Raw genomic sequence first — 12895 nt, forward strand, 5'->3', positions numbered from 1 at the left:
GGCACTTGAGAGAGAATCATTTGCAGGGATATGTGGAAAAGTTTGGGGGAATGGGTTAGCTCTAACAGTCGTTGGCACAGACTCAATGGGCTGAATGACCCCTTTCTGCGCACTGACAATTCCATGGATTCTACTTAAAATTGAGTTTGTCTATGAATTTTCTTGGCTCTAAGTGCACCATCTGGTGGTAGAACCTCAGATTACACATCACTTTTGCAAATTTACTCTCATCAGTAATTCTGCCCTGTAAGTACACTGAATTACCACAAAACCCATTTCTGATCTTCAAAGCAAGACACCCATCTTCCTCCCATGTCAGCTGATATGGCTGCTCATCTGACTAAAGGGCTGGATTTTCCAGGTCGTTGTTTTGGAATTCAATTGATGAGTGAATCAGCTTCAGATCAGATGATTCCAGATGTTCCCGTCTCTGAATCAAAATTAGGATATTGATGGGCCAAGGCTTGTAACACTGATTACCTTATTTAACTCTGTCCTTGATGTCATTAAATTTTAAGCCTGGACCACATCCTTTTCTTTCTGATGTCGTTTCCGCAGGTAACAATGATGTGGTTATTTGTTTAAAATAATTTTTATTTAATTCATGTATTCATTTGTTGTGACCTGGGTATCACCGGCAAGGGCAGCATTTATTCCCATCCCTAACTGCACCTTGAGAATGTGGTGGTGGCAACCAGTGGCTTACTCGGCCAGTTCAGGAGTTAACCACATGGGCCGGGTCTGCACTCACATGGGCCAGACCGGGGAAAGATGGCAGATTTCCTCCCGAAAGATTTTAGTGAACCAGATACATTTTTACAATGATCTGGTGGTTCACATGACCATCATTACAACGACTAGTTGTTGCTGTTTATCCAAATTCCAAATTATTAATCTGAAGAAAATGTTGCAGTTGTTATAGTCAGATTTGAACTTTAATCTCTGCATTACAATTCAGGCCTCTGGATTTCTGGTTAGGCAACACAACTGCTGCATCACTCCATATCCATACTTGTAATACAGTCTGATTAAATTAAGTTGGCACAGAAACTACTTTTTGGACAATATTCAAATTCATGGTGATTTACAAAATGACACCAGAACCCAATGATACAAACTTGGTATTAAAAAAAACTTTCACATTTGGTACTGCTTTAAGTTTGATCAGAAGCACATTCTTCATGTTGTCACTTCTCAGGTTAACATCATAAACTTTCATTCTTTCAGCAGCACCATGCACATACACACTCGTGAATTTTTGCTTTAAGATGTAGGAACAATGTTAAAGTAGGAAGGTGGCGCACAAATCTCACTTTTCTGCAATTAAAACTAAACAAATTCTAAATGCAAAAACACAACCCTACATTGTTTACCCTGTTGATTAAGGAATTAAAGTATTAGACCAGATCATCCTTTGATAAAATACATTCTTAAAGAGAAAGCGACACTACTTCATTACATCAGTTCTCACTTCAAGTCTCTTTATGTCTGTTTTGATATAACATAGTACCTTCATCTAGGCTTCTACAATCAGGTTGTGAGCAACATCAAAGTTAATGTTCACATTTGTCACCACCACGTTAAGCAATGAAACATCTCAATGTAACTTGTGTTTCTCCTGGAACGGTGAAAAGGCTGTCCAATGTCATCCAGAACATTGCCTGGATATGAAGGACTTTAGTTATGGGGAGAGATTGGATATGCTGTTTGTTTTCCCTGGGTCAAAAGAGGCTGAGGGGGTGACCTGATAGAAGTATATAGGATTATGAGAAGCTTAAGTAGCACAGATAGTCAAAATCTTTTCCCAAATCAAAAACAAGAGGGCATAGATTTAAGGTGAAATGAAGGAGTTTTAAAGGGAATCTAAGAGGTAAGTTGATTTTATGCAGAGCATGGTTGATATCTGGAATGCACTGCCAGAAGAGGTGGTGGAATCAGATACAATTATTTATGCAGGCACAACATAGAAGGATATGGTCCTAATGTGGGCATATGAGATTAGTGTAAATGGGCAAAGAGATCAGCATGGATATGGTGGGCCGAAGAGTGTGTTACTCTGTTGTACAATGCTATGACTCTATCAAAAATGCTGCCTTGTGTCATGAAGTTTATTTAATCTCATGAACCTTTCAGCAAAGGCTGGGATTGGTACTGTCCATTATAGTGCCAAATCATGCAGTCTGGTTCCAGATCCAAGCCAAACCGAACCAGCCTCAAATTTCTTCCCTTTAAAACAAACAAGGGTTAACAAGTGGAAAACGATGAACTGTCAAGCACAGAGCAGAAATACTCAGCCTCTGTGTTTTGGTTCGAGTCAGGGCTGCACTCAATTATCCTTACTGCCGTGTTGCTAGGGAGATGGAAAGCAGAATCCTTATTGCTACTCAGGAGGTCCTGCTTAAAAAAATACACCCAAAGCAACAGGATGGGAATAAGAACCAGGCTGCTTACGATGCCCTTGTAGTTGAAGAGCCAGCCAGAGCATCCTGGTTGGATTTATGCAGGAAGAACCACTTATTATTCAAATTGAATAATGAATAGAGAGAGCTGGAAGGAGTCATCTTTCTGCTGCTGCTTTGCCCTCATTTCAATGTTGCATAAATTCTGGTCATGAAAAATTCAATAAATCATTTGTTTGGTCAGCCACAAGCCTTCTCTAACTCTGCTCAAAACATAAGCATGCCAAAAACATTTGTGATCCTCCAATGAAACATTGTCATTTCAAACAACTCCACTTCCACTTTCAGAAGCTCAAAACAATTTCTTACTATACAGATCAGTACCAGAAGAAATTGACCAAAGAGCTGAATTCCAGAGGTGACATCAAGACAGCCGCTGACCAAGTATGGCATCAAGAAGCTTTGGTAAAAGTGTAGTCAATAGGCATCAATGGGAAAGCACGTCAATGGCTGGAGTCATACCTCCCGCATAGAAAGATGGTTGTGGTTATTGGAAGTTAATCAGCCCTGCCCCGGGACTACACCGCAGGGGTTCTTTGAAGCCGTGTCCCAGACCTCACATTTTCAAATGTTACAATGAGCTTCCTTCCACATTATGGTCAGAAGCGGGGATGTTCACCAACGATTGCACAATATCAATTCTATGTGTAACTCCTCAAAAATGAAGCATGCAGCAAGATATAGTTAAAATTCAGGCATGGGCTGATAAGTGGCAAGTAACATTTCTGCCACAAAAGTGCCAGATAATAATTATCTCCAACAAGAGGAAGTCTAATCATCTACTCTTAATATTTAATGGCATTAGCATTGCTGATTCTCTCACTATCAACACCCTGGAAGGTCACTAATAACCAGAAACCAAGTCAAGACCAGCACATAAAAACTACAGTTGCAAGAGTAGATCAAAGGCCAACTATCCTGTGGCAAATGACTCATTTCCAGATACCCCAAAGCCTTTCACCATCTACACAACACAAGTTAGGAATGTAATGGAATACACTCTTCTTGCATGGATGATTGCAGCTCTAAAAGACACTCAAGAAGCTCAACACCAAGTACTCCATCCACTACCCTAAACAATCATTCTCTCTACCAATGGTGCATCATGGCTGTGGTGTGTACCATCTGGAAGATAGACTGCAGTTATGCACTAAGGGTAATCTGACACCAGCACCACCTGCACATTCTCCTACAAGTTGCACACCTTCATGATTTGGAAATATAATGCCATTCCCTTATTGTCACTTGATCTAAATCCTGGAACTCCCTACCCCAACAGAACTGACTGCATGGTTTAAGACAGCAGCTCACCATCACCTTCACAATGGTAATTAGGGATGGGTAAGAAATGCTGGCCTTGGCTATAGCACTCAGCTGCCAAAAAATGAATGAGAAAGAAAGTGAGCTGTATTCAGAACTGGCTCAGAGCACCAACATAGCAACTGAAGATACTGAAGCTGCAGAAGGAGATTCGGTCCCTCTTGCCTGCTCCACCATTCAATAAGAACATGGCTGATCTTTTACCTCAATGCTACTTTCCCATACTAAATCTTGATTGCCTTAAATCAAAACATAAATTAAAAATCTCTCTCCGAAGGAGCAAAATAGTCTACAACACCTTCACAGACATGGTTATCAAACATATGTCATGAAAAGGTTTTTAGAACAATAATGAAAAGCTGGGCCAAAGAGGTAGGTTTAAGGAGAGACTTAAAGGAAGAGAGAGATGTTCAGGGACAGAATCCAGAGGTTGAACACAGGTAGATGAAACAGATGTCAATGGTGGAGCTATTAAAACTATGGATCGACAGGCTAGAATTGCCAGAGTGTAGAAATTGTGGAGCAATATAGGGGTGTCAGAGGGAAAGGTTGGGGCAAAGCCATGGAGGGATTTAAAAACAAGGTGAAAACTTTAAAAATGAGGCATTGTTAGAGGCAGAGCAAGCACAGGAGTGCTGGAAATCAGCACAAATTACATGTTAATGTACTTACAGTGCAAAAAAGAATTGTAATTACTCTCCCAAATAATGCACCGCAGTTTTGGTGTCCTGGGGAACAGCTGGTTCATGCATAGAAGTGCCAGATAGTCATCCAACCTACCTACATGGAGTAGATTAGGACAGTCATCCTAAGACATCACATGCACCTCCATAAGACTGGTTTAACAGTGATACTGGTAGAAGCCCCTCAATGAAAACTGTCATGCAATGGGGAAGTGAAAAGAGGAATAAAAATTACTGAGACACCTACCAATTTATTGAAGCAAAGTCCTGTGGACGTTGGAAAGGTAAAATAAACTGCTGAAAGTACCCAGCACTGCTTTGATGAGGTATTTACCAAAATTTGTCCCATAGCCATTTCATTCACAAATTTTTCGACCCCTACTTATTTCATGAGGACTCAAATTGAAATTTCACCATTTGTATTTCAGATTCAGCCATGATTACAGATCGTTTAATGATATTCAGTGTTTCTTGAAACACAGTTCCTATTGCGTTCTGGGATCCATGTTTAATGCCACATGTCAGCACATGCACGCTCTTGGCCTCTACCCCCAGCAGCATCAACTTATTCTGCCTCAGCCCTGTCTTGGTCCACACTTCCACTTCATTCTTTGCTGTATCCAGTGCTTTAATGAAAGACTTTTTTTCTTTCATGTGTCCCTGAATGCCTGAGCATTTGCAACATTTTCTGGGTTTTTTGTTTGCAAATTTCTTGCATTGGTGCTGTGATGCACTTTTCCTAATTCAGTTTGATTGAGAATAACTTCAATCAATCCTGTGATATTGAGAGAATGTTGGTACTTCCCAAAACCCCATTCAGTCATTACTGCATAATTAACTCTAAAGGATTTTCTGTAAAATAAGTAAATTATTTAGTCTTAAGTCACTGAAATTTGAGACTGATTTACAATGCACCTGGATTCCCTTCAAAGAGCTACGAGGACAATCTGAACTCCTTCCCATCCACCTGGAAAGGAATGAATGTAGTTTTTCAGTTCATGTAGTGTCTTTCCCATCCTCAGCCTGTTCCAAAGTGCATCATGGCAGTAAGAACTTTTGTAGTGCTGTCACTGTGGAACTAGATAAACTGATCTGGTAATGTTGGTTGCAGAATAACTGTTGAGTAGGGCAACAGAAGGAAACCCTGTTTTGCTCCAAGTTGTGCAAAGGAATCTTTAATGTCCACCAAAGACAGTAGATGGAACCTTAATTTAATGTTTTATTCTAGCTGCCCAGCACTCCCTCAGCACCATGCTAAGGTACCAGACTAAATCATGTGCTCAATGCTTTAGCCCCTACTTGACACTTCTGAAATCATTGAGCAAAGATTATTACTTCAATTTTTACTTTGCCTACTTTCTGGAGTATCAGGCTAACATTGCATTAATGCCCCACTTTTCTGTCTTTCACTCTCCTCTCCCTTTCATTGGACAAAGATGGATATGCATTTCTGTAAGTAATTGGAATTTAGCAAATTTAATTGGTTTACCTGCTCACTGAACTTGCTGAAATCTGCAAAATTCGGCTGCTGGATCTTCTCTTGTGGTTTGGCAGGCAGGTTATTGACCTCTGCCTTAGCAGGAAAGGGAGCAGTCTACAAAAGATAAAAAGCAAGTTTTCTAATTGCAATCAACAATCTTCTAGCAGTACAACTGACAGAGTCAAAATATACCTCACTGTTCCTTCTCTTGGAAACAGTAAAACCTTTGCTGTGGGCAGTAATATTGCCTTTAGCTACCCCAACTAACTGGTCATTTATGGTTAAGGAAAGGAACAGACAATGTTGACCAGCCATCTGACTGTGCTGCACATCATGGCCAAGTATAAAATCATACCTATACTCAATGTCCACAAAGACACAAATCTGACCAGGGTTGCTGGACACTGACTGGGGTAGGAGATTTGGCCGACCCTACCCTCCATTCCTGAGGGTGACCAAGCTTAATTACAGGACCCATACAAAGTATTGCTGTTGAGAGTAATTGAAAATCAAAGTAGAGCAAATGCTGGAAATCTGAGATAAAAACAGAAAATTCTGGAAACACTTAGCAGGTCAAGCAGCATCTGTGGAAAGAGAAACTGAGTTAATATTTCAGGTCAAGAGTCTTCCTCTTCCCCAGCTGATGAAGTGTCTTTGGCCTAAAACATTATCTCTGTTTCTCTTTCCACAGATGCTGCCTGACCAGAGTTTGTTTTTTTGTTACTGAGAGATATTGACCCTGACCCATTTTACCGTTCTCTTTTTGTATCAAAATGCTTTCTATGAATGACACAACTAGAATCTCAACATGAGCTTTTCAGAGCCTGAACTGTGCTGTGCATTCTAAATGTGTGATACGAAGGAAGAATGCGTGTTCACAGGTGCATAGATGATCTAAAACAAGCAGTCAAGGGAAGAGCCAACCAGAGCACTAACAAACACTATCAGTATGTCAGCAGGGAGTGGAGGAAGATGGTAAGGAAGTGGAAATTGAAGAACAGTTGAGAGATGCAGTTTAAGTCACCGAGATATAATATGGAATTGGTAAATACCTCACAACCACTCTTACACCTGCTCACCCAATGATGTGAATAACATGGAAAAATGACAAGTAAGGAAAAACTCCAAAAAAAGTACACACCGGCTCTAAACAATCACATACCCTTTCAAAGCTCCTGAATTGCTAAGACATTCTTTGTATCTGCTCAAAGAAGTGGGGGGAGGGTTAAAAAAGATCAATGATTCTATCACAGTTGGCTACATGACTCTCAGACACCTTAGCAGCAATAGTAGAGACCTGCTGCTGACTGGGAGGGAAGTCCTCTTTCTCCACCCATTCACTGATAATTGGTCATCTCATGTAACATTTCCCATTGTACCAAGCAACAATCATGAAACAAATACAATTGTATTACAATGCTCTAACCAGTGTGTCCCCAGGTACCACTTCCATTGGGAGCCCAGTACCCTGTACATTTGCGTGCCAGTGTGCAGTACAGAGGCTGTATCAGCACAGGCAACTGGCTGCACTCATGGAACTGCTTTGTCAATGAATATGAACATTTTTGATATTAGCAAACAAGCAGCAGCACCTGGAACCTACTAAAATAGATAAACATTTAAGATATTAATTCAACCTTTATACTAAAACCATACACTAACACAAACAATTAAAAACATTGAAACTAATTAAAAAAATCCTTTCACTTATCATTCCTTGGTAGCTGGTATCTCCCATTCACGTTAATGAGGCTTGTCAGGTGTGACTGGGTGCAGCCCCAGCAAACAAGGTACCCAAGCTGAGAGCTGAGAAGTGTGCCAGGGCGTGTTCTGTCCTGATGGACTGAAGGAGGAGTTCATCAGTGTACACAGGGCAGCTGGCAGCCCAGGTGGCAGGACGGACGATGCCGCCATCAGCTTAGACCCATAACGGCGCTGAACACTGGGACTTTCATTGAGAAATGCAATAAGTTCTGGTATTGAGGTAGAAGTTCCGGGCCATTACATGATACTCAAAGCTGCACTGCAGACTGGGCCTTACCTTGGCAGTCGGAGGTCGTGGTGGGATAGCAGGAGGTGGCTGTAACCAAGCAGATGTTGCCACTAAAATTTAAAAAAAAATCATAAAATGCAAATATTGAACTAATCAATACATAAGCAAGCAATTTCTAACATGTAAAAACCATTGGGTTATATGATAATTCCATAAAAGTAATGCTGATACACCTAACCCCAAGAATTAACAATGTACTTTCTGCTCTTACTTTATCAACCATATCATGGAGAATTATATGCACATTTCACCTACCATCAATGTATATTAAAATGCATTTATACAACACCACCAAGCAACCAAAAACATTTCACAGGAGCACAACTGGACAAATGTCAACAGAGCCACATAAGGAAATATTAAGTCAGGTGACTCAAAGCTCACTCCTGGATGTATGTTTTAAGTAGAGTCTTAAAGGAGGGAGAGCTGGAGAGGAAGGTCCAGAGTCTAGGATCTGGGTACTTAAATGCCAGCCACCAACAATGGAACAAAGTCATAAAGGAGACACAAGAGACTGCAGATGCTGGAATCTGGAGCAACAAACAGTCAGTTCGAGGAACTCAGCAGGTTGAGCAGCATGTGTTGGGAGGGGTGGCGGGGGGTGGGGGGAGAGGAACTGTCGACGTTTAGGGTTGAAACCCTGCATCATTCCATTGACTGACATCAAGGGGAAAGGATGAGACTTCCACATACCATCTGTAATGTGGAATTCTCATCATTTCCCCTTGATATTCAGCATCATCACCATCACTCACACAAACATCTTGGAGATAATCACTGAGCAGGGTTTTCTACTTCTTCACCGTCACTGGGTCATAATCCTGGAACTCTCTCTCTAACAGCAGTGTGGGGTACACCTCAAGTACTGCAGTGGTTCAAGAAGGCAGCTCTCACCATGTTCTCAAGGGTAATTTGGGACAGGCAATTAAATGCTGGCTCAGCCTACAAAACCCAAACCCCTTGAATGAATTAAAAAAAAGGAAAGTCAGACCATAAAACAATGAGACTGCAAGACTGGGTTGGAAGCTTCAAACATTATTGCAAGGCATTCAACTCCTAACTTCATGAAGCTGCTCAAACTTCTGCAAGTCTTCATTTAGGGATGTGGGTAAAGTTCTCCGCATTTCCTCTCTACAGAGCATTGCTCACTACTTGCCTGATCATAAGGATGGGGTAAAGGTAGTAGAGAGGAAGGATCGCAGCTTGGAAAATTAAGTAGAATCAGTTTGGATAAAGCTAAGCAACAACAAGGGGCAGGAAACCTTGGTGTGAGTTGTCTATAACCCAGCAAATAGTAGTAGTAATGTAGGGAAAAGTCTACACTCAGGAAATGAGAGATTCATGTAAGAAGAGTGATTCAATGAGCATGGGGGACTTTAATCTATATACAGACTAGCCTAATGACATTAGCAGCAATAGTGTAGAAGACAAATTCATATATTGCATAAGATTGGTTTTCTGGACAGTATATTGATGAACCAATAAAGGAAAAGTCCATTTCAGATCTAGTATTGTGCAACCAGTAAAGATTTTAAAATAACCTGGTAGCTGAGGAGCCTTAAGAGAAGAGTGATCATAATATGACAGAATTTTATATGAAAAATGAAATTGATTTAGTTTAATCTGAAACCAGGATCTTAAATCTAAACAAAGCAAACTACAGCAGTATGAGAAATGAGATGGCTGCAGAGGATTGTGAATCTATATTAAAAGGGTATGATGATAAACAATGGCTAACATTTAAAGTACATGGTTTGCAACAAATAACAATCCAATGAAGGCATTAAACTCCAACAATGGTTCATTCTCGGCTATCAAGAAAAGTAAAGGTAGTATTAAATCTACCTTAATGTTGTCAAAATGAGTAGCAAGCCTGAGGAAGTAGGAAATTGCAAAATTCAGCATAGGAGGATCAAGGCATTGATAAAGAAAGGAGAAGCAGAATATGAGAGTAACCTCGCATGAAAAATAAGAACAGTTTGTAAAAGCTTCTATGGTTGGTGGGAGATCCTGTCTGATTAATTTGATTGTGTTTTTGAAAATTTAACAAAATATATTGATAAGGGGAGTACGGTCAATGTAATGTACACAGACTTATAGTAATGCCTTTGACAAGATCCCACATGGAAAGCTGGTCTGAGAGAATAGAGCCCATGGGATCCATGGCAATTTGGAAAACTGGATCAATTGTTAGCTTGGCATTAGAAGACAGAGGAGGGCTGCTTTTGTGATTGGAAGCCTCTGACCAGTGGCATATCACAGGGATTCAGTGCTGGGAACCTTACTGTTGGATATGAATGTAGGAAGTATGATTAATAAATTTGCAGATGACGTGAAAATTGGTGGTATAGTTGACACTGAGTCTTAGGTTACAGAACAATATTGATTCTTGGGATAATGAGTTTGTTGTATGAGGAGAGATTAAGCAGACTGGGCCTATGCCTTCTGGAGTTCTGACAAGATTTCCATGGGCAGATGTGTTGGGGGGGGTGGGGTGGTAATTTACCCTGGCCAACGTGTCTTGGAACTGGGGGAGGGTAGATCACAGTCTCAAAATAAGGGGTCTTTATTTTGAGATAAGAAGAAATTCCTTCACCTATAGGGTTGTGAATCTTTGGGATTCTCTGCTTAAGGCAGCTGTGAAAGCACAGGTGCTCAATATATTTAAAACATAGATCCATGGATTTTTGGACATGCAGCGAATCAGCAGTTACATATAGGTGAATGATAGAATCTGGGAGGAGTTGATGAGAACATGGCGAGAATTACAAAGAATGGGATTCATGTAAGATTAATTTAAATGGGTCGTTGATGGTCAGCATGGACTTAGTATGCCAAAGGGCCTGTTTCCATGTTGTATATCTCTATTACTCCATGAACGATGACCAAGCCAAAAGTTTCCACTTGGATGCAATCAAATTGTGATCAGGATTTCACCCCAGTTTATATTTACACTCATTTTCACTTCTTCAAATGTATCATCTGCTGTAAACCAGTGCTATTGGTCAGTCTTAAAATATAATTTAAAAAAAAGTTGTATTAAATCATAATCCATGATGGTTTTAAGTGTGGTGATGTGGTATAATCTATTCAGCTGAAACTGGATTTCACAAAAATAAAATGCTTTAATTAGAATGTCGAGTTCAACATCTGTGAGCACAATAGTCAGGTACTAACCAAATTGAGTAAGTATATATTCAGACGCTTTTGAAAAAAAAATCTATTGGTGTCCTAGTGTCATAAAAGAAAAGCTTAAATGTTTGCAAATTACTGAAAATTTGCAGTGAACATTAACTTGGTCAAGAAAGTGTTCAATTTTGTCGTTGAGACAACCTTCTAAAGCAGAATACTGTGGAGATTCAATTTGCTCCAGGTAAATTTCTTGCTTGAAATTCCTTAATTGTTTGCATTGGTTTGATTCCTTTAGTTACACCATACAACCTAGTACAGATTCCCAAGTCAAGATCTGACCAGTAAGGCCAAAAAGAACTTGTGTGTCCACGTACAGCAGACCATTTTACCAAATGTTATCAACTAAGCTAAAGGTGCATCTAAATTATACTGAAATAAATTATATGTGGAAGATGAATAACAATGGATAGATGTATCGTAAGTCTTATCTGGTAGCTATTGTGGATATAGCATTTAAAGGTTTTTGTCATGAAATATTAATGTTGGACAAAAACATTTAATTACTAGGTTCCAAAAAATTCATTGTGACATGTTAAAAGCAAAGTCATGCAAAGATATTGCTGTTTTACGCAAAGTGCAGAATAACTCTCACAGTGTGGCAGATAGGACAATTCTATTCATTTAAGACAACTATGTGAAGGAAAGAAGTGCCATAACTTTCATAGCAAAGCCCACATTTTGTACACTGTGGGTTCACTCACCTTGATTACCTTGCTGAAAAAGTTTATTAAGGTCCAGAGAAGATGCTCTGGAATGTGTCTTTGGAAGCCTTGGTGGTGGTGTAGGAGGCACTTCTTTCTTAATAGCATTTTCAGCAGAGGTACTTGAGTATGATCTGTAATGCGAAATGGTGTGCATTTTAATAAGGACCCATGGTTGAAGGGTGGAGCACAGACACAGATGTACCTTGCAACAGTTATCACTCAGCACCTAAAATGGAATCACTTGCATTACTGCTGTTTGCAGGATTATGCTGTATAATTGGACTGTCATATTTCCCAAATTATATCAGTGACTAGACTTCAAAGGTATATCAGTGGCTGCAAGAAGTGGCCTGAAGTTGTGAAAGTTGATTTAGAAATGCAACTGTCCCTTTTACATTAAGGGCTCTAATCTTAGAAGACACAATCAGTCTCGAAGTAACCCATACGTTTCACTAAGTGAAGCTAATCAGACCAAACGGTACAAGAATGCTGGTCAGCTTCCTGAGTACAAATCCATTTGTTAAACAGCTAGGATAAAACAATCTGGGATAGGAATTCATCTTTAACTGCTTCCACTTGTTATATTCCCTGTGTGATATTTTGTTTCACCAAATTCAATAGAACTGAATAACAAGTGGGACATTCAACAGACAGCCAAAGAGATAGCATTCATTTCTCACGACAGACCAAGGCAGATTTCTACACCAAGTGTCAAAATTTGCAAAATGTGTGCAGTAAAACATAAATGTCTAAACCATCAGCCAGTTTCATAATATGCTTGAAAGAAAAGCAAAAAAAAAAACTAGAATTAGTAGTTGGGCAAGAAGCAGCGACCCATTGTGTATGGCATTTGCCCGATAAACAAGTGTCATTCCAGGTACTACATTACGCAGCAAGCCTTTTAACCAATTTACAGAACTCACTTAACTAGGCTATTACATTTATTCAGCTTCCATTGGAACCCAGCCAATGTTGGTAAATGCACTTGAGATAATAGTAAATCA

At 39.8% G+C, this 12895-nt stretch overlaps 1 protein-coding gene across 1 annotated transcript in view; it reads right to left on the minus strand.

The window, feature by feature from the left end:
* reps2 (RALBP1 associated Eps domain containing 2) overlaps positions 1–12895 on the minus strand; it is a 163380-nt gene that overhangs the window by 18268 nt on the left and 132217 nt on the right. Inside the window, 3 exon segments of the mRNA XM_052014187.1 lie at positions 5952–6056; positions 7984–8045; positions 11889–12022. Of these exon segments, the coding sequence (XP_051870147.1) occupies positions 5952–6056; positions 7984–8045; positions 11889–12022 (301 nt within the window).

This window comes from Pristis pectinata, chromosome 4, assembly GCF_009764475.1.
Source record: "Pristis pectinata isolate sPriPec2 chromosome 4, sPriPec2.1.pri, whole genome shotgun sequence".
Taxonomy (NCBI): domain Eukaryota; kingdom Metazoa; phylum Chordata; class Chondrichthyes; order Rhinopristiformes; family Pristidae; genus Pristis; species Pristis pectinata.